At 35.7% G+C, this 26,239-nt stretch overlaps 1 protein-coding gene across 1 annotated transcript; it reads left to right on the plus strand.

Moving 5' to 3' along the window:
- Positions 1-2,304: 2,304 nt before the first annotated feature.
- LOC110092393 (transmembrane protein 209) lies at positions 2,305-24,957 on the plus strand. Its single transcript, XM_020816915.2, has 7 exons — positions 2,305-2,608; positions 2,716-2,771; positions 2,863-3,719; positions 4,398-4,596; positions 4,851-5,033; positions 9,215-9,591; positions 24,640-24,957. Exons 1-7 carry the CDS (start codon positions 2,436-2,438, stop codon positions 24,778-24,780), a joined length of 1,986 nt encoding a protein of 661 aa, XP_020672574.2. The 5' UTR covers positions 2,305-2,435; the 3' UTR covers positions 24,781-24,957.
- The last annotated feature ends 1,282 nt before the right edge of the window (positions 24,958-26,239 follow it).

A 26,239-nucleotide genomic window follows, 5' to 3' on the forward strand; every position in this document is an offset into this window, starting at 1 on the left:
TGTAAATTGTTTTTCTCACACAATGGAAATATTGATATAACTGTTAGTTGGCAAAAGGATTTTTTCAAATCGGTACCGTTCAGTACCGAGTAATATCCCATAGTTGTCCCTCACCGAGCTTGGTACAATACTCGGTACTATGCTCGATACAACAATAGTCTCGTCCGATAAAAATGCAACCCCTAAAAGAACATTCTGTCAAAGATTATTAACTCCGATAAAGGGTGCACAAGCTAAATTATATTCTTTAAGCCTATAACTATTATAAAAAATAATCACATCACTAAAACAGTCATAATCTATTCTCCCTAAACCATCAACTCAAAAAAATTCAACAATCCATCATTTTCATCAGTTTATATATCACATGCGAACATGTTGTCATGAACTAGTTGTTCTTTAAATAGTTCAATTATGAATTCATGTACCCATTCTTAATCTTCACTATTCTTTCCTTTTGAATGAAGTTATATGCATCCCTCTTAGATAACCATATATTTCTTACACCTCTTGCTTCATCGCGTAGGTAAGTAAATGCATCAATTGTTCTTATCCCAGCTTATATCATGAATTTAAGAACTGATGCGTTCACATCACTAATGTTCTTATACGATCTAAGAAAATGTTAATCTTGAGGACTAGCTAATTCGTGATTGTGATTCTCAATGAATTTCTGAACCTTACAAACTCCATCTTCACCCACTACAAATCTAATCATAGTCAGACACCAGTCTTTGGTATTGGATTTTTGATATTTCGAATAGGAATTGAAGTCAATGCCCTTCTTAAATCCAGATTTCAAACATACAAAATCCTTCAATTTAATTTTTCTCAAATTTGACCAATAACTATGATGTTTTTTCCGAACAATAAATCCAAGATTATGAGCATAATTGCAATACATCTCATATGCTTCCTTCTCAGTTTAATAAATACCATGTATAAAAAGTCAAAATGATTTTAACGTTTGATATTAACATGACAGTGCACATAAATCTGGAATACCAACAGGTACCAACATTCGGTACCGTTTAGCGATACCGAGATCTCTTTTTAGAGATACCAAGAATATGTACTGAAACCCGGTACCTGGATAAAGTACCGAGCATCTGTCATGGAAAAAATACCGAGAAGCAGTACCACCACTGTGTACCGAGATGCAGTATCAGGAATCTCTTGCTTATCTACTCCAAGGGACTACTCTAAACACTAAGAACTCTACACTCAAAAGATCCCTTATAAAATCTCTTTAGAGTTAAGATCTTACCGAAAAATTCTCAGACATATATTATGTGGTTCGCTCCGGCAATTCTTCCTTTATGTCTTCGGTCTCTTCCATCTCCTCGAACAATTCAAAATTATTTAAAGAGTTTTTCAATTTCAATTTGTCTTTCTTGTTTTTCTTCTCAGCACTCTTCTATGAATATATTATAAACCCTAATATGAAAAATCCACCAATCTCATGAAACATATTAAAGGGCACCTTTTTCAAATTTTCACTTGGACCACAATTTAAATTGTCGGGCCGCACGATAAAAGATAAAGCACGTGCAAAATTTTAACTTCTTGGATGATCGGGTCGTCCGGTCACAACGTGGAGAGATTATTTTGTGTGGACGCTGGATGGGAGAACCGTCCGGTTTACGCTCAGGTACCAAGCGATACCGAGTACCGAGTATCGCTCGGTATAAGTTCGATACCGAACATAACGCATTTTCATTAGGGTGGAATCCGGACAGAATAGTTTTTCCACAACATTGACATTCCTGTTGGCCTCCGGATGTTCCTATTGGTGTCGGGGGATGTTGAGGTAAGTCCGGTGTCCATTGTCGAACTTTTATTTGGTCCGGTCACCTGACGTAGCTCTATGTTCAGACGCTAGTAAAATAACGCCATGTGTTCTCACTATTTACCGCGCGGCCCGACAACCCCTTCCTGGAACGGAGCCGGGATTGCTATGTTCGTGTATTGCTAGGTATTGCTCAATATTTGCTCGGTATTGGTCGATTTTGCTCGGCAATAACGAGAAATACTATTATGTGAAGACCAATACCGAGCAATACCGAGTAATACCGAGCAATACCGGTATTTCTCGGTATTTCTCGGTATTGGTCTTCATAGAACGATATTTTTTATTATTGCCAAGCAATACCTAGCAATACCGAGCAATACGTGAACATAGCAATCCCGGGTCAAATCGTCGGGCCGCACTATATTGAGTAAGATCAAGTGGCGACATATTATTGACGTTCGAACATAAAACTAGGTCAGATCACCTCACTAATAATTGTTAGTTCCTCCACCGTCAGCTGTCCGCACGTACAAATTTCCCCTCTTTGGTACCTTCGGGCCAGTTTTCGAAAGAAGGAATCTGAGTAACGAGCATAACTGCGGCCTTCGAACGGTCCGAGCTTTGCTCTGTCATCCTGGACGCCATGGAAGGCGGGGAATCTCCGGCGGCTCACAAGCCTAAGTTCTCGGTTTACCAGAACCCCACCTTCTCTGCGGCCCTTAACTCTACCAGTCTTCGTCCTTCGGTTGCTAACCTCTTTGTCATCTCCGCATCTTTCCTAGCCACTACCGTAGCCTTCCTCACAATGTCCTACTGGTTCGTTTTCTCTGTCCTCCCTTACCTGCCCAACATGGCCAATCAAGTTTCATTTTTGGGGAACGCTAATGTCTAAATGTTTATCTGTTTCTTTGCATGTAATCAAGGAAAGAAGTGCTCGTGAAGAGATTAGCCGGATTCGACATTTTCACTGGTACAGCGTGTAAGTTCCCGAAAGCTCTGACTTAGCAGTTAGCATCTTACCTCTTAATGCCCAACAGGTGTTTGTGAAATTTACTCTTTAGTTGTCGCAGTCCTGGTTTCCCAGATCTTGCAGGCTGCGGTTGTACTGGTGTTTTTAGCAACTTTGTTGGCCCTCATCAGGGCTTTGTCTGCGCTTGATGTCAGGAAGGCTTTGGCTGCATCTACTTCCAAGAAAGCTGCAGAGAATCAGAAAATCCTTACTGATCGCCAGTTAAGACTTTTGGGTTTGAAGCCAAAACTGACTGATAAGAGTGAGAAGTTCGATTCTGTTAAGAAACCTCCTACTCCTGAACTTGTTTCTTGGTCGATCTCAGAACCCTTAGTCCCAATTCGAAAGTCGGTTTTCAGCTATACTCCCCGTTCATTGCGAAGCAGGTCTGATCAGCAGAGCTCCAGTGCTGGAAAGAAGACAGTCATTTCACCGTTGTCTCCTCCTTCTACGCCTTATAAATATGCTTCCTCACCGGCAACCCCTTGGTCTAGGAATAGCCCTGGAAGTGCTAAGGGAATATTAACAGAAGAAAAACTGGAGGAGTTCTTGGCTGATGTTAATGAGAGGATCATGGAATCAGAGGCTATAGCTGTAGAAACACCTTCACCTACAGTCGGTGGGTTTGGAATTGTCAGCCCTAGCTCCATGGTGAGCTCAACTAATGCTTCTAGAGCAGCCAGAAGCACACCACTGAGGCCAGTTCGCATGTCCCCTGGTTCACTGCAGAAGTACTCACCCCCAAAGAAAGGAGAAGGGGAGCTCCCTCCCCCAATGTCAATGGAACAAACGGTAGAGGCTTTTGAGAACTTAGGTGTTTACCCTCAAATTGAACATTGGCGGGATTGTCTCAGGCAATGGTTTTCTTCAGTTCTGATAAACCCACTTCTTGATAAGATTGGGACTAGTCATATTCTGGTTCGTTATGTTTCTCAACTTAGCTAGTTTTATGGCTATAAAGCATGTCGTCTCCTAAATAGTTTTGTTGGGTACTTCGACCTCAGGAAATTTTTTAACTATGGCTTGTCTTGTCCTATTTTAATTTCTCCATTCTAGACTTCTTCGACACTTTTTGGACACTGCACCTGCACGTATTAAACTAAATTTGGACATAAAATGGGCATTCTATCTTTCTTATTTAGATTCTATCCCCATATTTCTCCTTTTCTCTTCAAAATGCCTTTTCAATCACTTGATATCTACCTACATTTCGTGATTGTCTATATAATTTTGTATATGCCACTATTTTGCAAAAATTCATAACCCAGTACATAAAGCTTGTGGTTGATAGATTCAACCTTACATTTTCATTTGCAAAAAAATTATTCTTTTGACTCTAACCCACCCGATCACAATGGAGGCAACTTGATCATTGCTCCATATTTGTCCTCTAAATGTACCATTAACTCAATTTGTATAAAAATCAACATCCCACTATTCTTCATCTCTTGTATTTTTCAAAATATTCTAGGTCATGCCATTGTGTCCTGGCTGTCTCTTGTCCATCCCCTATGTTCATATTTGCGCTTTATTGCATACAAGGCTTTCTTGCTATTCGATTAATTTCTTTCTTAATTTGTTTTGCTTGATTTTTAGGTTATGCAAGCAGCAGCCAGCCATGGTGTGAACATTGCTATAAGCCAAGTTGGTTGTGACTCTAGTAATTCAACAATGCCCGTTCATTTATCACAATTTTATGGAATGAAGGAGTGGCAATCCACAGTCACTTTAGATGAAGATGGATTTCTTAATCAACTGCATTCTTCTCTTGTGCAAGCACGTGATGGATCAATGTGTAAGTATCATATGCACTAAATTCATTTTTTTTTCATTGCGAGATTCAGTTGCTTATGATTAAATTTTTTGGTTTGGCATCAAAAGATTCATTTGATAGTGCCATGTATTGATTTCAACTAAATAGTTCTGTCTGCTATTTTTCTTTTGTATGGACATGTTAGATTTTTTTGTGCATTTTGTTTGCCTTTTTATGTCCAATTTAATTGGCATTCCTGGCCAATGCAATTTCATGATACATTTTATGTTTTGTAGCACGGTCACCAATTTCTGGTCAGCAGCAACCACAGCAAATTGCATTACTTCCTCTTATACAACAGTGTTTAGATGCCATCACTGAGCACCAGAGGCTGAAAACGCTAATGAAAGGAGAACTAATTAAGGGTTTGCTCCCTCAGAGCACTGTACCTGCAGAGTTTGCTGTTCAGAGAGTCCAAGGTAAGCTTACTTTTACTTGTCACCTCGTCTATTTAATGAAACTAATCAGGGAAACTTCACATTCATCTCTAGTCTATGTTGCACGGATACTCCTATTTACGAGGCGTGCTGTATCGGACACATGTCGGATACGGATACGCCTCTGATACGGCATTGATACGTGTCGGATACGGCTTTGCCGTGTCCGATTAAAATATTATTTAAATTTGACTGGACACGCGTATCGGATACGCGTGTCCTATTAAAAAAAACATGGAGCCGCAATTTACCCTATTCTTTTCGGCTTTCCACCGTTTCCGCTCAATATCCATATTCATTTATGCGGCTGAAACATTTTAAAGAGGTAGGTTTTTCGTTTCCACACAAGTGTTCATCTTCTTTGTTATAGTTGAAGGAGCGGCTCGATGATGCGAGCATAGAAGCAAACAGGATCATCTTTTGTCGACAAAGAGGCTTGACGACGCGAGCATTAAAGTCGATAGGATCATCCTTCGTCGACGGAGTGGCTCGACAACGCGAACAGTGAAGGCGACGTGAGCAGTGAAGGTTCGTTTTCTTCGTTGTTCTTCGTTTTCTTAATCATAGGCTCGGTATCGAAACTCGGTACCAAACGGTATTGGAACTCAGTATTGCTCGGTACTGCTCGATACCGAGCGACACTGGAACTCGGTACCGCTCGGTATTGGAACTCGGTACTGCTCGGTACTGTAACTCGGTATTGCTCGGTACTACTCAGTACCAAGTGGTATTGGAACTCAGTACTGGTCGATATTGGAACTTGATACTATTCGGTATTGGAACTCGGTACCGCTCGGTATTGTAACTCAGCATCGCTCGGTACCGCTCGGTATTGCTCGGTATAGATGGCATTATCATTCATACAGAAGTCATTTTTCATGACCAAATTGGATGTTTTATCTGCCTCTACCTTTCTTAACGACAACAACAATAACATGCCTTTACCCCACTATGTTAGGTTGACTACATGAATCATTTTTCTCCATTTTGTCCTATTAAGAGGCAAATTCTCATTTAAATCCAATAAAAAAGTCATTTTTTAATATTTTCTAACCAAGTTTTTTTAAATCTACCTCTACCTTTCTTAAGATAAGTTGGACCTAATACATCTATTCTCCTTGCAACGTCATTGGATGGCTAACATTTTATGTGACCAAACCATCTAAGGCGTCTTTCTCTAATCTTTTCTACTACTAGAGCTATTCCAACATTTTCACATATATACTTGTTTTGTATTCTATCTCTAAGTGTAAAGACATTTATCCACCTGAGCATCATCATCGCTGCAACACTTATTTTAATTTTATGTTTCTCTTTTAATGTCCAACATTCTGTGCCATAGTCAGACCATGATCTTATAAAATTTTCTCTTAAGTTGAGGGGTACTTCTCTATCACATAATAGACTCAATGCATTCCTCCACTTTAAACATATAACTTGAATTCTATTAATAATATCCCCATCTATTTCACCGTCGTTTTGAATAATACACTCAAGATATCTAAAATGTGCACTCTTTGTAATGACTTTTTCACTCAATGTCATACTTCCATTGCTAGATCTACTACTTCTAAATTACACTCATATATTTGATTTTAAATTTACTCAAACAAAAATTTTTAGACTCTAAGTTTGACATGTATAATTCAAGTTTTTTATCAACTTCCTCTTTAGTCTTATCAATAAGAAGAATATCATCAACAAAAACTATACACTAAGATACTTCCCCTTGCAAATGTCTAATAAGAACTTCCATGACTAAGCAAAAAGATATGGGCTTAAAGTTAATCCTTGATGTGATGTGAATATAAGCATTGTTAACTTTTTTTTTTCTAGAACTCTTCAGAGCACTTCTCTTGGGATTTTATCATATGATTTCTCTAAATAAATAAATATCATATGTAGATCTTCCTTACTCTCTTTATAGTTCTTTATCAAATATCTCAGTGCATATATGGCTTCTATAGTAGACCTATTCGGCATGAATCCAAATTATTTTGATTACTACCATGTCATAACTTATGCTCAAATTTTCTCTCATAATTTTTATTTTATTTTTTTCTTTATTTTCTCTCATAATTTTAATGTATTACATATTAATTTAATTTATCTATAATTCTCACACTCTTGCGCATAATGTTTTTCTAAAAATTAGGAATCAACACCCTCCTCCACTCATCTGACATCATTTTGTCTTCAAAATAATATTAAAAATCCAAGAAATTCCTTGTTCTCCTAAACATTTTCACACATCTATTAGAATATCATCATGTCTTAATGTTTTTCACACTTTATTTTCTTTAAAGCCTCTCCAATTTCGGTTTTATTAATATGATAATTAAAACACAATCTTTATTTTTATTTAGGGTGCTAAGGACACAAATTCAATTGTATTCTTATAACTTTCATTAAAAAGTTAATCCAAATATTTCATCCACCTATGTTGAATATCATCTTCTAAAAAAATATATTTTTTTTTATTTTCATCCTTAATACACTGCACTTGAACTAAATCATTACCTCTCTTATTTTTTTGATTGGCTGATTTATACATACATTTTTTAACCTTGTTATTATCTAACCTATTATAAAAATTATTAAAAGCTAAATTCTTTGCATCCCATATAACTATCTTAGACTCTATACGAGCCCTTTTATATCTTTTCATATTTTTTGAGCTTTTATATCTAAACCAAATTATTTAATAAATGTGATTAAACTTCTTAATTTTTATTTTTTCTTGCATATTTTAATTCAACTGTTAATTATTTTTATTATTAAGAGCTTTTATTTTTATTCTCCAAACTCTTACTTTACAACATTCTTAATATCCTTAATTTTGAACTAAATTTGGAAAAATAACATTGTCATTTAGATCAATATTTGGGCCTTCAAACTAGCCAACACTACACATAGCTAAAATATGTAGTCCCTCTAATGCTTATTGGCATCACTAATTTTCTCATAGTATGGTCCCACACACCTCATGTAACCTCTAGTCCATCAATGATGTGTTCATGGTTGGCAGTGTGATATGCCTTGGTATCAAAAAACCACCAACGAACCAATACAAATTCAGAAAACAACATGTTTTTATTGTTAAATAAGGAAATATGCAAAAGCAAGATACAATTGTCTTCTTTCAAGAGGACCGTCTCTCCCAAATCCTAGACGCCGCTAGCTCAAAGATATTTTTGGCCCTTATGAGATATTAGAGAAAATTGGTACGGTGGCGTATTGTTTGAAGTTGTCCCCAACCGCCACCATACATTCAGTGATTCATGTATCACAGTTGAGGAGAGTTATGGGGAATCAAACATCGAGTTCAAAGTTGCCAACAACATTGACTGGAGATTTGGAAGTGGTATTGGAACCCCTTGAGCTAGAAGAGGTGTGTTAGAGTGAGGGAGGGATCAAGGAGGTGTTGATCAAGTAGAGGTACCTTCCCTATTATGTCATTACATAGGAGCCGTACGAGAGAGTGCAACATCAATTCCCATCCTTCCACCTTGAGGACAAGGTGGTTCTTTGGGAGCGAGATATTGATAGGCAGAGACTAGTCCAGCTGGCCCAACCCTTGGGCTAGCTCAGGCAATACAACATGCGTGAGCTTACTAGTTCGCATGCTTCAAATCCTGCTCCCCTTGGAGTGTGGTCCACTAACTAAGGGAGTTAGTGTGAGGGTTGTTTAGTCCTTTTGCATCATTCTTATATTTGCTTTAAGTAGAAGTTTGTATTAGGGTTAGGGCATCTTTTTGGTGGCTGATTTCTACGTGCTTTTGGTGTTCTTGGGCTCTAGCGGCGTCTAGAAAATTTTGGAGAGATTGATCCTCCTCTTGAATAGAGGATCGCTTGTATCTTGCTATTTTCTTCTCCACTACTACGTGATTCTTGCTGTTATTTGTGTTCTGCGTGAAATTGTGTGGTGGAAAGTCGCTGAATTTGCATCCTTGATAGGATTCTATTGAGTTCTACAAGTGTTTCCTATCAGGATGCAATGTAGTGTATGCAAGAATAGTTCAGCAATCGATCTAACTAGACTAACGGTATGGCTAGATGCTAGTGGGTTAGCATGAACTATTGATTAAACTTCATGTATATTTTTAGGATCAAGCAATAATATAATCAAATGATTATGTACATTATTTGCCCACAACTTGCAGAGCTTGCCGAAGGTACATGTTTGAAGAATTTTGACAATATTGGAAATGGGGCCGGGTTGGACAAAGCAGGCGAAAAATGGACAACTGATGTTCCAAGTGACTCGCACTTGTTGTTGTACCTATTCTGTGCTTTCTTGGAGCATCCCAAATGGATGTTACATGTAGACCCAACATCCTACTCCGGTGCTCAATCAAGCAAGAACCCTTTATTCTTGGGAGTTCTTCCTCCAAAAGACCGGTTTCCTGAGAAGTATGTGGCAGTGATCTCTGGTGTCCCATCTGTCATACACCCAGGAGCATGTGTGTTGTCCATTGGGAAACAAAGGCCTCCAATTTTTTCCTTATACTGGGAGAAGAAACTGCAGTTCTCTATTCAAGTGAGTTTCTCTATGCTTTTTATAAATTTTGTGTCAATACTAGCTTTAACTGGCAATGATCCTTATGAGTTCTTTGACTTGGGTTTTCATTGTCATTCCCTTGAATCTACCTCTGTAATACTATTGTTGTATTTCATTCATACCCTAATTCTGTGATAACAAGCTTTTTTGTCATACAACTGAAGATTAAATTGATTAAAAGTTGCCTAAAAAATGCCCGTAAACTTGCATAGCTATGTGATGGAAACATGACTCCTAACATAAAAATCACGATTCATGAGGACAAAGTCATTACTTGTAATCCCACCGATCTAGCTTGTCTTTGAGTTGGTCTGGGGTTCCTGTTTCCTAGTAGGCAACATGCGCTAGTGGGAACTCCTATTATAAGCATATTTTAGTTTTTGTACTGCCGTAATAGGACCTGATATTTCTTATTTGACCTTGGCTGAAGTGCTTCAAAATGATCATGTCCATCTTCTTTTTGTATTATGTTTCTTTCATGTTCCTTTTCGTAAAGCATTTACATATTTTAAATCTATCCCAGTACTCGCTCTGCAACTTCCTCATATGGAGAACTCTTTTTAACTTGCTCAAATGACTTCATTTCATACAACACATCATGGCAACGTAAACGAAGTCCAACCTTGTGAATAAAATGGCCATAGGTTTGTGGGTCTGTTAAGCTAGTAATTAGCTTATCTTAAAGATGAGGCTTCATTTGGTGATGATGTGCTGTACTTTGATGTATAAAATAAATCGCTCGTACTGTCACAAAGGTGGACGAGTTGCTTGGCTAGTTTTTTCTCTGTGGTTTGAAGCTGTTGTTGTGGGGTACATGTGTAGTCAGAAGTTATGCTGTTCGTTTCCTAGATGAATTAAAGTTGTGAGATGACTGCCTTGTGAAAGGCAACACAGAAGCACATGAACCAACGATGTATTTGGGGGTCCATTAGTGCCAACATTACATGGCTTACGTTCGAATGCGTAGATGGGCCTGAATTTGCTTTCCTAGTGCCCATCTGGACTCTCTCGGGTTGGGAAAGTTTTCAAACAAACTTGGGCATTGTTATTGCAAGTTTGCTCCAGTTGACTAGCCTAAATTACTAATTGATGTAGTACAATTCATCTTCATCTTTTATCAGCATTATCACCCTAAGCTATTTGGGGTCAGCTTTCTTGATTATCCAAAGTTTGTGCAACTTCTACCTTTATTAGTTTTGCTCTACCTTTTTTTCATTATTTTACTATAAAATTTTATCTTTATAAGAAACCTATACCCAAGATAATATAAACCCTATTTTATCCACATTAGATAGGGAAAAATCTCTAAGAATATTGATATTTTTTTAACTTATTTTTATCTAGAATACTATTTTTGTATTTCGAAATGATACGTTATTCTGTCTTAAACTACAAAAATAAAATTATAAAATCTGTAATTTATTTGCCCCACAATCTTTCTCAAATATTTGGGATTTCTCTTGTTTATACTTTTTTTAGTCTCCCTCTTCTTTCTCATTTTCCTCTCCTTCTCTTCATTTCTAGTTGTCACCTTCATTGCCTTGTTTTATTTATTTCAATTTTTGCCTATCACTCAACGCATGGATTGACGGTCCGAGTAAAATAGTATTAGATTGCTAGCTTTCATGCAACTTTCCTGGCATTCTTAGCTTTCATTAGAAAAAGCAAAAACAAATTAGAAGTATTGAAGGGACATGTAGAATGGTTGGCAGAGGAAAAAAAGAGGTCTTTCATTTGTACTAAGATGTGCAAATTAAAGTATTTAAAATGTTTTTTTAGCTAGGAATTTCTGATCACATGGACACATGGTTCAATGCCCTGAAATAGCAAAGAAATTGCGTCTTTCCAAATCATAGTTCCTAAAAGCTCTACCAGCATATCACCTATCAAATAATTAGAAAATAACAAAGCTTCTAAAAGAAAAGATAAATTTTCTGAAAATCTACCTAAAAATAATTTGAACAAAATATTTAATATATATTTGAACAAATTAAACGGTTGAGAAGCAAACAATCACTAGAAACCAAGTTAAATGTGGCATAAAAAAATTAATTACATGTATGCTCATAAAATAAAGACAGATACAATGTGAAATAATTCTAGTAAAGTGACAAGGGCCGATTGAATCAATTGAAAACAAGTTGTCAAAAACAAGATATGAATGTTTTGCTTTCAAAAAAAGTAATCTATTGAGAATATTCTAGATTAGTGGCAAATATTTTTATAATGTCAAAGTTTAAAGAAGGCTGTACTTTTGGAATTTTAGTCGGATTAGTTTAATTTAGAGAGGCCAAAGGAAAACGAATAGGATGCATTCAATCTGAGAAGCTAGAAGCACTCCATACTATTCTATATTGGGGCTTAAGATTTTGAAAATAGAATATAGCATTTGACTAATTCATTTTATTAGATTGTTTGGGTTTATATTTCGTCAACACAAGATTGAAGAAAAGGCCTTAGAGGTGAGGAGTTATGGTGTAGTAAATGAGAAATTATCAGCCTCAGGCCCTAAGACTATGGTGAAAACTACTATACAATTAGAAATTTGAACCTATCTCTAAAGAAATGCTATGGACTTATAACTTTCAACCCCACTAAGGATTTAAGTAAGTCTAACTCTATTGAACTTATAATTCTGCCTAATAAAGACTGCCAGCTTAATCTACATAATAATTTTAAAAAAATTTCATCAATATAAGATTTAGGAAAATGCCTAAAAGATGAGGACTTATGATATAGTAATTGTGAAACTATTAAAATTAGACCTTAAAATTAAGGTGAGAGCTACTACTCTAGTAGCAATTTGAATATAACACTAAAGAGATACAAGAGATTTACAACTTTCAATCCGACAAAGTATTTAAGTAAGCCTAACCTTACTTAACTTATAATCATTCCTAAAAAACTACCAACTAAATCCATCTAATCTCTTTAAAGCCATAATAGTAAAGTATCTATGTAATGCATGATAGGCTATGCTATTTTATTTTAGAAATGGAGACTCAAAACTTGGCCACTAAAGCCGTTCAGCCTCACCATGCTGGTATATAATACTTTTAGTTAATGCTGAAATTTATGTTCAGCCTTTATTATTTTCGTTTTTTATTTTTTATAGAAAAATTGGTATCTTCAAAAATCTATCAATAAAATAAATTCATACTTGTTTTACGTCTATCAAAAGATAGCATAGAAAAATAAGTCAAGAAACTATTATAATAAAATAGAACACTACAATTTATATCAAAATTTTCGAAAATAAGATACCAAAATATAAATGCAGAAGAGAACAACCTATCCTAGAAAGTTTAATGCTGGTGTTTTAGCCAACATCTAGTATATGCTAGGCCAAGAGGTGGCACCCTTTTTTTCTCTTTTTATTTTATTTTTATGTTAAATTTGTTCAATTTAATCCAGATATAGTCTCAAGTTGAAGTTATTAATGTTTTAAAGATTTTATTTGAATTTTAGAATTTGAGATATTTTTTTAATGATTTTAAAGAATATCTTAAATATTCAACAATCACCTTAAGGTGAATCTTCCCATTTAAATTATCCTAGATAAAATAATACACCTCACCCAAGGATTTATGTGACTTTTTTAGTGCCTCAAAAGCAGGTAAGTATTTTTTTTATGAATTTTTTGTTACTTAAAATTTATATATATGGTTTATGAAAGGAATTTTTTTTTGAATGGATGAAATTTTAAATTATTTAACTTGTTTATTTTTTTTTGTGAGTTTATAATTATTGATTAATATTTTCCTCATTTTTATTGAATTTTTAATGATTTTTTTGATTTATAGGCCAGTCAATTATTTTATTATTAAATCTAGAGTTTTTTTTTTTGGTTTCATGTTGAGATGATGTTTAATAACTATGAAATAATTCTCAGAGGTTATGGAAATTCTTAGAAATATCCCATAAAATTTTAGAATTATTTTAAATTATTTTGGATCTTTTGTTATTTCACTTATTTTATAATAAAAATTTAGTTTGCTTTTAAGATGAACTCCAAAAATTAAGAGAAATTTTTTCAGAGGTTAGAGATGACCTCGGGAATCTCTTATAAAAACTTGAGTTTAGATTTTATTTCAATTTTTGAAAATTTTATATTGTTTATGTCATTGAATTTATTTTCTAATTAAAATAACTCTAAATTTCATGAAATGTATTATAGGAGCTGGATATGATCCCATGATGACCCATAAAAATTTGAAGTCAGTTTTGAATGTTTTTATTTATTTATATATGTAATTTAATACTGTTCTTTGTTAATATGACTTTTGAAACATGGTTATCGAATACAAAATCTTAGGGGCCTAAATTTCGCTGTTCTCAGAATTGCCTAGTTCCAAGATTTTTTCAGGTTTGCAAGATCTTATTTGAATTTTTATCGAATTTTTTGAAATCTAAGCTAAGTAGAGGGAGTAATTAACCTACAATTTAGGGTTTAATTTAGAACTAGGGATGTAAGTGAGTCAAGCCAATTCGTGAGCAGGCTCGGGCTCGACTTGATAAATGGCTCGTGAGCTGAGCTCATTGAGCTAACAAGCTAAGCTTGAGCTAGCCTTGACTCAACTCATAAGCTCTTAGTCGGCTCGTTTAAAAAATATTAATATAAAATATACTTAAAATATATTAAATTCATGATTTAAAATACAAATTTGTTAAAAATATTTAAAAATTATATCACAATTTCTTATATTATGTAATTTTTTATTATTTTTCTTAAATAGATAAGGGTTCTCACTTCATGATGGATGTGGGCAAAGAAGCTAGTCCGTGAAACAAATTATGATATGAACTTGGAGTATGGCTTCTCTTTTAGGCAAATTAATAAAATTAATAGATATTATGATTCATAGGAAGATAAATATTTTATGTATTTTGAAAACTAAATGGGTTGGAGAGAAGACTAATGAGATTGATAGTTTAGGATTTAAAATATGATATTATGGTAAGAGTCATACTAGAAATGGTGGTGTGATTATAAATAAGAGTTTAAAGGATAATATTATAAAAATTAATAGAATTATAAATTTACATATTGTTGTTGATATTAAGATTATTAATATTATAAGTACTTATACGCATCAAGTAGGTTTGAATATGAGTTCGAAATTAAATTTTGGAATAGATTAGAAGAATTAATATAAAATATATCTCTTGAAGAAGAAACAAAATTTATTGGATGAGATTTAAATGGACATGTTTGCAGGAAGGTAGATGATTTCAAAATCATTCATAATGGTTATAGGTTTGGAGTGACTAAAAAAGATGGTATATATATATATAAGTTAGCCAAACTAAAAGATAGGAGTAGTAAGGATTTAGTTCAAGTGATGTGCATTAAGGATGAAGATCAAAAAGTGCTTTTATTAGAAGAGAATGTTCGAAAAAGGTGGATGAGATATTTTGCTAAACTTTTCCATGAATATTGTGATAATACGATTAACTTTAGTGACCTTAGCACCTTAAATGAAAATAAAAAAGTTTTAGTTTTATTGGCGTATTAGTAAAATCGAAATTAGAGTGACTTTAAAGAAAATGAAGTTTGGAAAAGCTGTTGGACTTGATGATATTTCTATAGAGGTGTGGAAATGCTTAGGAGATGATGAAATTTCTTGGCTTACTAAATTTTTGATATTATTTTGAAGACTAAAAAGATGACACATGAGTAGAGAATGAGTGTGTTAATTCCTATTTCTTAAGAGTAAAGGTGTTGCACAAGATTGTGTGAATTATAGAGGAATTAAGTTAATGTGTCATACTTTAAAACTATGTTAGAGAGTTATGGAGCATAGGTTTGGACAAGATACTAATGTTTCTCAAAATCAATTTGGATTTATGTCGATAGATCTACTATGGAAGCTATACATTTATTGAGGGGTTTGATGGAGAAGTACCGAGAGAATAAGGAGGATCTACATATGCTATTTATTGATTTAGAGAAATCATATAATAAAGTTCCAAGAGAACTGATATGGAAAGTTATAGAAAAAGAAAGGGATTAATAATGCTTATATTTAAGTCATTATGGATATGTATGCAGGAGCTATTACTTGTGTTCAAACACAGGGTGGTTTGACCAAGTATTTTCCTATTTCAATTGGATTACATCAAGGATTAGCCTTAAGCTCATATTTTTTTGCTTTAGTTATGGATGTTCTCAGTAGACATTTGCAAGAGGTTGTACCATGGTGTATGATTTTTGCTAATGATATTCTTATTGATAAGACTAGAGAGGGAGTTGAAGGTAAACTTGAATTATGGAGGTTAATTTTAGAGTCTAAAGGTTTTTATTTCAGTTGATCTAAAATTGAATATATGGAGTGTAATTTTAATAGTAATTGAGAAAGTGAGGGGATTGTAACTTTGGGCGATCAAGTCATTAATAAGAGTACATATTTTAGATATCTTGAGTCTATTGTTTAGAGTGATGATGAAATAAATGAAGATATTATTATAGTTGAATTGAAGTTAGATTGTTTAAGTGGAAGAATGTATCGAGCTTCTTGTGTGATAGAAAAATCCCCCTCAAATTTAAGGGAAAATTCTCTTAGATGATGGTGAGATCTGCAATGTTTTATGGCGCAGAGTATTGGCCATTAAAAGAGGAGCATAATATTAAGTTTAGTGTTGCAGAGATGAGGATGCTCAAGTGGATGAGTTGCTTTAATCTTAGAGCGGATACGAAACAAGCATATATATGAAAGGTTGGAGTAGCTCCAATGGAAGATAAGATTATAGAGAGTCGATTTAGATGGTTTGGTCACATAAAACGGAGGCTTGTTGTTATTGTTGTTGTTGTTGCTGCTTCATCTCATTTTGAAGTTTAATGGTTGTCACTTGCTTAAAATCAAACTAAGCTGTCGTATGGAGATACAAATCAATGGAAAATATGAAGTTCAAGGCATCATGGAAAGCATTTTGCCTTTTTTTTGGGTGGCCATTGTACTAGTCCTAATTTGCTCCCATATCGGAAACTTGAATTTTGAATTTGCTAAAGGGTTCACATTCTTTTTGCTCTTTTCTCCAGTCCCACAACTTCAGCTAGGGGAGTTTTTTTGGTAGAAAAATTTTCCCTCATTTATTTTATTTTATTTTTTATGTTGTTCAAAGTTAACTTTTCTTGGATGGAAAATCTTATTATCTTGCATAAATGTGATAACCAAAAGTCAAGGCAATTTGATGAGGACATCGATCCAAGGTTCAAACATGTGTATCGCCGAAAGCATTGCAGATCGATGGCCACGATTCAGAGCTTATATTTATAGTTGTTTATGCATTTTATTTTATGTTTTCCTATTCTATCCTTATGTTGAGTTGAGTCATGTTGGGGCCCTGAGGGCAATTTAGTCTTTATTTCTTCATGTATGCTTGAGACCTATATATATGGGTCTTTTCTCTTGTAATAGGTAATGAATGAATATTATGAGTGAAAATTTGTTTTGAACATCTTATCTTCTTCTTCTTCTTCTTGTGGAGAGTTAGAGAGGAGAACGAGAGCCCAGGGTGAGGGCGAAAAGCAATACCCACCAGTCATTGGAAGAGTCCGTGGCTCGTGGTCTATCCCCAACATTCGATCCCCCTTCCTTCTCCCCCAACCCGCCGGCCTTAGCTTCCTCTTGGCCGCCGACCACCCCAACACCACCATCCGTCCGTGAACCTTTCAACCATCGACCTCATCTCCCATTCCCCTCGACTTCAAATTTTGAAAATTCAAAATTTGAATTTCAAAATCTTTCTAATTTTGGAATTTCCAAATTAGGAAAGTTTTAAATCCGTTTTCATTACGAAATTCAAATTCAAACGGATTTTGTTTTAATCCTTCTTAAACCTCACGCACCAAATTTGGAAACCATTTACTTGCTCCCACACCAATTTCCCCCCTCTAGAAGCCGCCGGCCACATCTTTGGTGGAGCCCCATTAATGTCCCATTAAGGCATTGATTCCACTTGAATTAGAAATTGACTCCAAATAATTTTCCCTCCTAAATTACTTAAAACTGAAATCAACTTTCAGTTTTAAGTTTTTAAACCTCTTCCCTCCCTCTATAGACCGCCAGCCCCTCTCATTGGTTTCCCCTCATTAACCCCCACTTAATGTCTTAATTGCTTGATTTGAAATTTCAAATTCAAGTCAATTTTCCCTCCAACTTAATCAAAACTGAAATTACTTCAGATTTTGATTAATTCCCTAATACAAGCCATCTAAACCTAAATTGTTTTCAAGCCTTGTTCCTCCCTACACCCGCCGGCCACCCTTCTCCTTTAGATTATCTCCGGCCCTCTCCCCTCCTCTCCCATCTTATCAAACGACAAGTACTCTCTTTCAACACCACGTCCTTCCTCTCTTCGTGTGGAAGATTCTCCGACGCCAAGCATGCATGGCGGAATCCGAATGGAACTTTGGATTTGTGCATGACGATCGAGGTCAAGTCGACATCCACCAATTGCCATTCTTTGATGTGGGCTTTGATTTCGACGACACCGTTGAAGACTACTTGAATCGCATCCTCCCCACGCTCGTAGACGTCATCGACGAGCAATTCGAGGACTATTCGTGAACCGTCAACGGCTATCCGTCCGTGTCTCCTCCACCACCGTCGACCTTTCCGTGGCTCAAGGTCATCGGCGTTGCAACCTTCCTCATGACATCGTTTGGTGTGCTGAAGATCTTCTCCCGCTAAGCCTAGTGTAGTTGAGTGATCAATCCCCAAGGTGAAACTCTCGTCATTAAATTACGGATTGTTGATTAATAGCTTTTGGTGTTTCTACTATCCTTGGTTATCCATGAGTTTTTGGTTAATCTACTTGTACTCCTTCGCCTAAGCAAGTTAACAACTAAGAACCTTTAATGATTTTACTTGTTATCTCACTAAGCTCTTAATTGTAATTCCATTGTCAATCACTTTTAATTTTCTTGAGAAGCTCCTTCGCATGTGGTATCACATCAATTTGGTATCAGAGCATGGCTAGCATGCTTTGTCTTTGCTAGATTGCATCCTAGGAATCCACTTTAAGTTATCCCTAGAAGTTTGCATACATATCATCTTTTAGGTAAGTTTATTTACTGTTTTCCTAGTGCTGTCCTGAAATCTGCTTCATTTACTTCATCTTACCTTGGTATATTCATTTGTTTAAGTGCTGCCATTTCCACTTTGACATCCATAATAGTCTAGGCCACTTAGACACTTGCTGTCCACTATTTTCTGCACTTAGTTTAGCCCTTAGAGTGAGTTCTAGGTAGTGTTAAGTTGCTGTCCACTGTTTCCTGCAGCTGTTAAGCATCCGTTAGTGAACCTAAAATCACTGTTTAGGTGCTGTCCACACCATAGGATCCTGCCTAAACCTCTGGACATCTTTGACCCTTGCTGGACTCTGCTGTCCTAGTCATTCCAGCAACTTTGGAAGACTTTTGGGACATATTTCCAACGTAGTTTGCCGCTGCCTTTGACTTAGAAGCCCTCCTTAGTGTCCCCTTACACCCAATCTTCATTAGGTTTCACTTGACACTTTCAATGGACCCGATAAGACTCCAAAAGAGTTTAGATGACATCGTTAACCTAGTGGGCAATATGACTAGGATTATGACGGAGCAACCCGTTGACTATCCCCACTCTAATTACATGCTCCACTCAGCTTATCACTCGAGACATGAGCCTAGGCCTCCACGACCTCACTTAGAGTCACCTTATCGTTTGCCTACCTTTGATGGTTCCTCGGAGCCTTACTATTTTAGGGAATGGTCCAAACAACTAGATGACTATTTTGAATCATGTCATATCCCTGAATCCCACCGGGTTAGCATCGCTAGGTCCCACCTTAAAGGTCGAGCTCTTCAATTTTGGGCAAGATTGGAAGATCATAAAGAGTCTCGCGGTGAGTATCCTACCTCTAATTGGAAAGACATGAGGAGAGAACTCAACTTAAAATATAGACCCTCTACCTGTGGACAACCTGCTGATTCTAAGTTTAGGTCCCCTCTTGCCCATCAAACCATTGGATATTACACTCTCAATACCTCTACCCCTAGTGACCGTCATTTAGAGCACCACCCTACCCCTTGCAGAACAAACCGTGGACCTTACTGTGGTCAAGACCACCCACCCATTAGTAACATCCGGGTTGCTGCCCCACCCTGTAGGTCTTCACCTAACCTTAACGGCCGATCCTCTATTGGGTCTTCTGATAGATCAATCTCTTATGATTCCCCACTTGGACCCACTTCTAGCAATCCCAATCAACCTTTAGCCTCCCCAGTCCCTGACCCTGCGAGTGTAAGTTTAATAAAGAAATGCATTAAAAAAAAGAGGTCCCCTGAACCTGAGACTGAGTGCATCCATTTCGTGAATGCTAATGATATCACTAATAACGAAGAATTCTTTGAGGATGAAACTGAAGAGATTGAATTAGAATCCCTGCCCGACTTAAATCCTAATTTAGGAGAGCTAGAATCCTTAAACCTTGATAACTTAGGCCATCCTGATCCTAACCTCATCATAGATATCCCTTTGGATAAGGTCTGTCTGGACGATATTAATTTGATCCCGAAAGAAACTGATCTGACCTTGAACACACTGAAATTAAAATCAGAAGATTCTAATTCAATTACTGAGATGACTCCGAATAATTTTGATTTAATTTTGGATAATTCTAATTTAATTTTGGATAATTCTGATGGCGGCTTAGATAATCTCGAGTTGGAAGTAAGTCAATCGAATTTATCACCTGATTTAAGTGAAACGGAACCCATGGATCTTAGGGTTGCAACCAAACCCGAGTCTCTTTCGGAAGATGGTACTTTGAGTCTGAAAGTTTTTGAGCCTGATTTGAGCAATGAGCCCCCTCTTGTTTCATTAGAGTCTAACTTTATTAGAGCTGCTCAATTGGATTTATATTTGGCCGAGTGTGTCATTCCTGATTCATACATTTTGCCTGTTATAGCCTCGTCCTACCAGGATAAAGACCACTTCTATCCTAGTTGGATGAATTTATTAGATGACACTACCCCCATTAGGAGACTGCTGTCGACCATAACTGAAACCACATATAGAAGTGCCCTGGTAGCTAAGAGTTTCTTCATTCCTCCCCCTACACCAATCCCCTTAGACCGAATACTTTAGACCCCTCTTTTTGTGACTCGTCCACCTTTTCTAGCTATGTATTCGTGTTAGTTAGTATGCTTTGTGTGTGTGTGTTTGTAGTCTGTTGTCTTCCAAGTTATTTCTGTTTAAAACTTTTGTGTGAGCCCTGATTCTTGTCATTTGTCATGCATACCGGTTCTTTTGTATATGCATTTGCATCTCATCTCCAGGAGCTTTATAAAGAAATTAAAAGAAGAATTGAACAACGTAACTCCAATTATAAGCTTATTTCAGATCACAAGAAAAGTTTTAAAGAATTCGAGGTTAGAAACTTTGTGATGGTACAGATCCCTCCGTGAAGAAGTTGCGTGCTAGAAGCGCCGGACCCTTTAGGATAATTTCAAAGGTAAATAGCAATGCTTATGTGCTGGACCTTCCTAAAGGTTTTAACATCAATCCTACATTTAATATAGAAGATCTAGTAATCTTTGAGGGACCAGAGCTGAACCCTAATAATCCACTTCAAATTGAACCTTGTGAGAACCCACCCAGTGAGATCCCCAGCCTACCTTCACTCCCCAAATTACCCCATTTACCCATTGCGGAGAAGGTCGAAGCTATACTTGACGATGAAATCATTTCCATGAATGAAGGCGGGCACCACAGGTACTTGGTTCATTGGAAAGGGAAGCCGGTGACTGAGGATACATGGATTGATCAAGAGAAGTTACAGAGATTGGATCCAAATCTTTTAGAGATGTACGAGAGCTCCAGAGATTTTCACTCGACGGGGTCGAGCTTTCTCCCACCTGGGGAGAATGTGAGGACATCGATCCAAGGTTCAAACATGTGTATCGCCGAAAGCATCGCAGATCGATGGCCACAATTCAGAGCTTATATTTATAGTTGTTTATGCATTTTATTTTATGTTTTCCTATTGTACCCTTATGTTGAGTTGAGTCATGTTGGGGCTCTGAGGGCAATTTAGTCTTTATTTCTTCATGTATGCTTGAGACCTATATATATGTGTCTTTTCTCTTGTACTAGGTAATGAATGAATATTATGAGTGAAAATTTGTTTTGAATATCTTGTCTTCTTCTTCTTCTTGTGGAGAGTTAGAGAGGAGAACGAGAGCCCAGGGTGAGGGCGAAAAGCAATACCCACCAGTCATTGGAAGAGTCCGTGGCTCATGGTCTATCCCCAACATTCGATCCCCCTTCTCCCTCAACCCGCTGGCCTTAGCTTCCTCTTGGCCGCCGGCCACCCCAACACCATCATTCGTCCGTGAACCTTTCAACCATCGACCTCATCTCCCATTTCCCTCGACTTCAAATTTTGAATTTTCAAAATCTTTCTAATTTTGGAATTTCCAAATTAGGAAAGTTTTAAATCCGTTTTCATTACGAAATTCAACCATTAAAAGAGGAGCATAATATTAAGTTTAGTGTTGCAGAGATGAGGATGCTCAAGTGGATGAGTTGCTTTAATCTTAGAGCGCATACGAAACAAGCATATATATGAAAAGGTTGGAGTAGCTCCAATGGAAGATAAGATTATAGAGAGTCGATTTAGATGGTTTGGTCACATAAAACGGAGGCCTTTTGATGACATGGTTAAGATAGTAGATGTATTAGATTTAGCTTATGTTAAGAAAAGTAGAGGTGGATCTAAAAAGATTTGATTAGAAAATATTAGAAATGACATTTCTTTATTAGATTTAAATGAGAATTTGACCCTTAACAGGACACAATGGAAAAAAATGATTCATGTAGCCGATCCCACGTAGTTGGAGAACAGCTTGTTGTTATTGTTGTTGTTGCTGCTGCTTCATCTCATTTTGAAGTTTAATGGTTGTCACTTGCTTAAAATCAAACTAAGTTGTCGTATGGAGATACAAATCAATGGAAAATATGAAGTTAAAGGCATCATGGAAAGCATTTTGCCTTTTTTTGGGAGGCCATTGTACTAGTCCTAATATGCTCCCATATCGGAGACTTGAATTTTGAATTTGCTAAAGGGCTCACATTCTTTTTGCTCTTTCCTCCAGTCCCACCACTTCTGCTAGGGGAGTTTTTTTTGGTAGAAAAATTTTCCCTCATCTATTTTATTTTATTTTTTATGTTGTTCAAAGTTAACTTTTCTTGGATGGAAAATCTTAGTATCTTGCATAAATGTGATAACCAAAAGTCAAGGCAATTGGAACGCCATGGTGGCATGATCAACCTTACGAACATTTATCATTCTTTCTAAGAATCTCTACTAATGTCACCCTATCTTAATCATATTTCTTTGTATATCATCCAATTCTCTAGTATTACTAGTACCATTCTAGCCTATTAACCCTCGTTGTTGTGCCACCTTATTAATTGGTGTTGATCTAAAATAAAAAAGTAAACTCATGATGAATATTCTCTTATATTTTAAGAAAATAATCTTTAGATTATGATAGGAAATACTTGAGTTCGCAAGTAATCCAAGAAGAAATACTTGAGTTCACTAGCAAACCTATCAATAATCAGTGAAACAATGAGAAATCTCATGATTTCAAAGAGAAATCAGCAATATGATGCATAATGTTTAGGAAATTGGAGAGTAAAACTAAGGAAAATAACTTCTATTCAATCCACGAATAAGAACAACAAAACAAGATACAAGTTTCTTCAATTTGAGAGGAAGAAAAAACTCTTCAAATCTCTAGCAAAGCCTAGATCCCAAAAGAACCAAACCCTATATCTCAAAATTTAGCCAATCTCAAGATGAAGCCCTAACCCTCTCCAAAAGAGCTAATTAAAGACAAAGGGCAATTACAAATTTCCTAAATAGCCTCCTAATTCAAAATTTCATCCCAAGCAATTTTAATTAGCATGTGGGCCCCTAGCATTAGCCGCCCCCTCCCTTTCTCCCTTCCCTGGTTCCGCCCAATAATCGGGTCACCTGGTGTTGGTTAAAACTAGTCCAGTAGGGACCGGTTCAACCGGCCCAGGAGGAGCCGACCTAACAGATTACCTATGGAATTATCCATTAAGACAAGAATAAATTATATTTTAATACAAGTTAATGACATTATATTATCATACCAAATTTATTATACAGTGAAATAAAAAATAATTTTGATATACTCCATATGCTTGCTTATACGTTAGAATTTTCTTCCTCAAAAGATGGCCTAAGGTTATCACCTATTCTTACATGTGTCCAATACAATGTACTTCATCATTACGGAGTGTCAATGCATCATAGATGAGTATACAAATTGGCATTCTAGATGATCCAGTTGGGTTAACGGGTTTGGAAATAGCTTGGAAAATAGTTAGTGTTTAAGATATCATGATTTAATACTATGTATTGTAAGTTTTCTTAAGGGTGACTCATATATGGTTAAAAATACCAAGGCTTTGTTTGTTCGTTTATACTGTTGCTTCTGTAGAAAGTTGCTTCCAGAAGCACAAATTTTTGTGGGACCGCTGCTTTTGAAAGCATTTTTTGTCCTTTGCTTTCCATAATGCAGGCAAAAATCATATACCCAAACACATCATAAAAATATTGCACCTGCTTTTCTCGAAGCAAACTGCTAAGAAACACAAAAAAAAAAAAATCCTAAGTTATATATTAGCAAGGATTAAAGGAATTAAATGATATGTTAGAATTTTAGAAGAATTGACTAGTATTTGAGTAAAATTAAATATTTTTAGTAGTATAGTAGTGAAAATCTATTCCTTTTTAATTTTTGCTCGCATGAGCCAATCACACAATTTTGACATCTTAGGTTTTTCAAGTTGTTTAATGTTTAATACTGTGACGTGTAGCATTTATATATTAGGTCGATGTTGTTAAATAAAATCATCTTATGCTTAGGCATCAATGGAACCCTCTCCATCAAATTATGGATTCCAATGTCATTTTAGGACTTAACAAATTTTTGGTGGTCTTTTTCAGGGAAGAACTGCCTTATGGGATGCTATTTTGCTACTCTGTCATAGGATTAAGGTTGGTTATGACGGGGTAGTTCGAGGAGTTCATCTTGGTTCGTCAGCTTTCAACATTCTCCCAATTCTTGATTCAGAAACTGATAGCTGAAGTACTTGCTGTTGAATTATAAGGCCTGTCTTCCTCTCTTTAGTTATCTATGCATTGTGCAGCATTTTCATGTAGAATATCTTTCAGCATTAGAGTAAGTACAAAACTTTTGAACTTTTGCTTCAGTTTTATAAATGTTATTAATTTGAGTTTCTATATAAAATTATAATTGCTTGACTTGGATGGCCTCAAATCATTTTATTCGAAGTCTTAGTTATTTGAAATGTTACAAAGCATGCTTCACTATTCTAATTCAACTGAGATAATTAATTGCTATGTAACAGATTATTTGAAATATTAGTCTTTTTATATTAAAATATTCTAACAAATTTTTTCTCCAATTATTTATGTTGGTCCTAAGGATGGATCATTGTTTAAAGTTGTGCGATATGAGGCTTGTTTTGAAGCCCACCTCAATTCAATTCCAATGAAAACGTCTTGAGGTTTATGTCTTGAGTTTTTTTATGAGGCGCGTCTATTAAAACTTACCTAAATCCAACTAAAGCTTTGAACAAATTATGCCTTCATACACCCTCGAGTCACAGGAACTTCCTCTCAAATGCCTCGACCTCTAGCAAGCTGCCATCGTCGTAGCCGCCACTGTCATAGTTGTCGCTAGGGATCACTTGAAAACTGCACACTGCCATCACCTTCTCTATTTCAAAATTTTGGAGTATTAATTTCATCTTTATGTCGATGAGAAATATTTACGAAAGAGTAAGATAACTAAAATAAAGAGAAACTAATCAAAATGGTTCATTGACTCTTTATAAATGATCAAAATGATATCCAACTATAATAAATGACTATTTTGATCCCTCAACTCTTTAAAGCGAAATCAAAATAATCACATGTTGGGATTATTTTTGTTCCTCTTTACAGAGTCGAGGATCAAGTATCCTTTCATATAGTTGGGGACTATTTTGCTTTCATAAAGAGTCAATGGATTATTTTGGTCATTTTTGCCTGAACTAAATGAAAAAGCAGATTGTGAGGCATTGGATTCCATAGGATGAGGTAGGAGAGAGACAAATTTGTTATGAAGATGACTCAAATAAAGACTTACTTTGTGATGACAGCGTAGATGATATATGAGTCGGCAACTATTTCAATTTTTTTAGAAATTAAACGCCAATGAGTAGGGAATTGAAAAAGAAGAAATTTGGACTTGGACTTGATTTTATATGATACTTTATGCAATTCTTATATTTAATATTTTTTTTTGTTCTTGTAATATTTAGATTTTAATTTTATTTCACATAATTTATCATGTATCATTTAATGTCTTGTGCAATTATATAGATATATTGCTTCACGGTTCGAATAGAAAGTTAATATGTCATTTTTAACATATTATTTATGAATTATTAAAAAATCATTTTAATCATTTATTTTTTACTTGACGTAATTTTTTTTTTTTTTGAGGTTTATGCCTTGCCTCACGAATAAAAAAATATCT

This window comes from Dendrobium catenatum, unplaced genomic scaffold, assembly GCF_001605985.2.
Source record: "Dendrobium catenatum unplaced genomic scaffold, ASM160598v2 fragScaff_scaffold_1061, whole genome shotgun sequence".
In the NCBI taxonomy this organism is placed as follows: domain Eukaryota; kingdom Viridiplantae; phylum Streptophyta; class Magnoliopsida; order Asparagales; family Orchidaceae; genus Dendrobium; species Dendrobium catenatum.

Coding starts and splice junctions, on each gene's coding strand:
- LOC110092393 (XM_020816915.2), top strand. CDS start 2,436: ATGGAAGGCGGGGAATCTCCGGCGGCTCACAAGCCTAAGTTCTCGGTT. Junction 2,609..2,715: donor TTCCTCACAATGTCCTACTG/GTTCGTTTTCTC, acceptor CATGTAATCAAG/GAAAGAAGTGCTCGTGAAGA. Junction 2,772..2,862: donor CATTTTCACTGGTACAGCGT/GTAAGTTCCCGA, acceptor TAGTTGTCGCAG/TCCTGGTTTCCCAGATCTTG.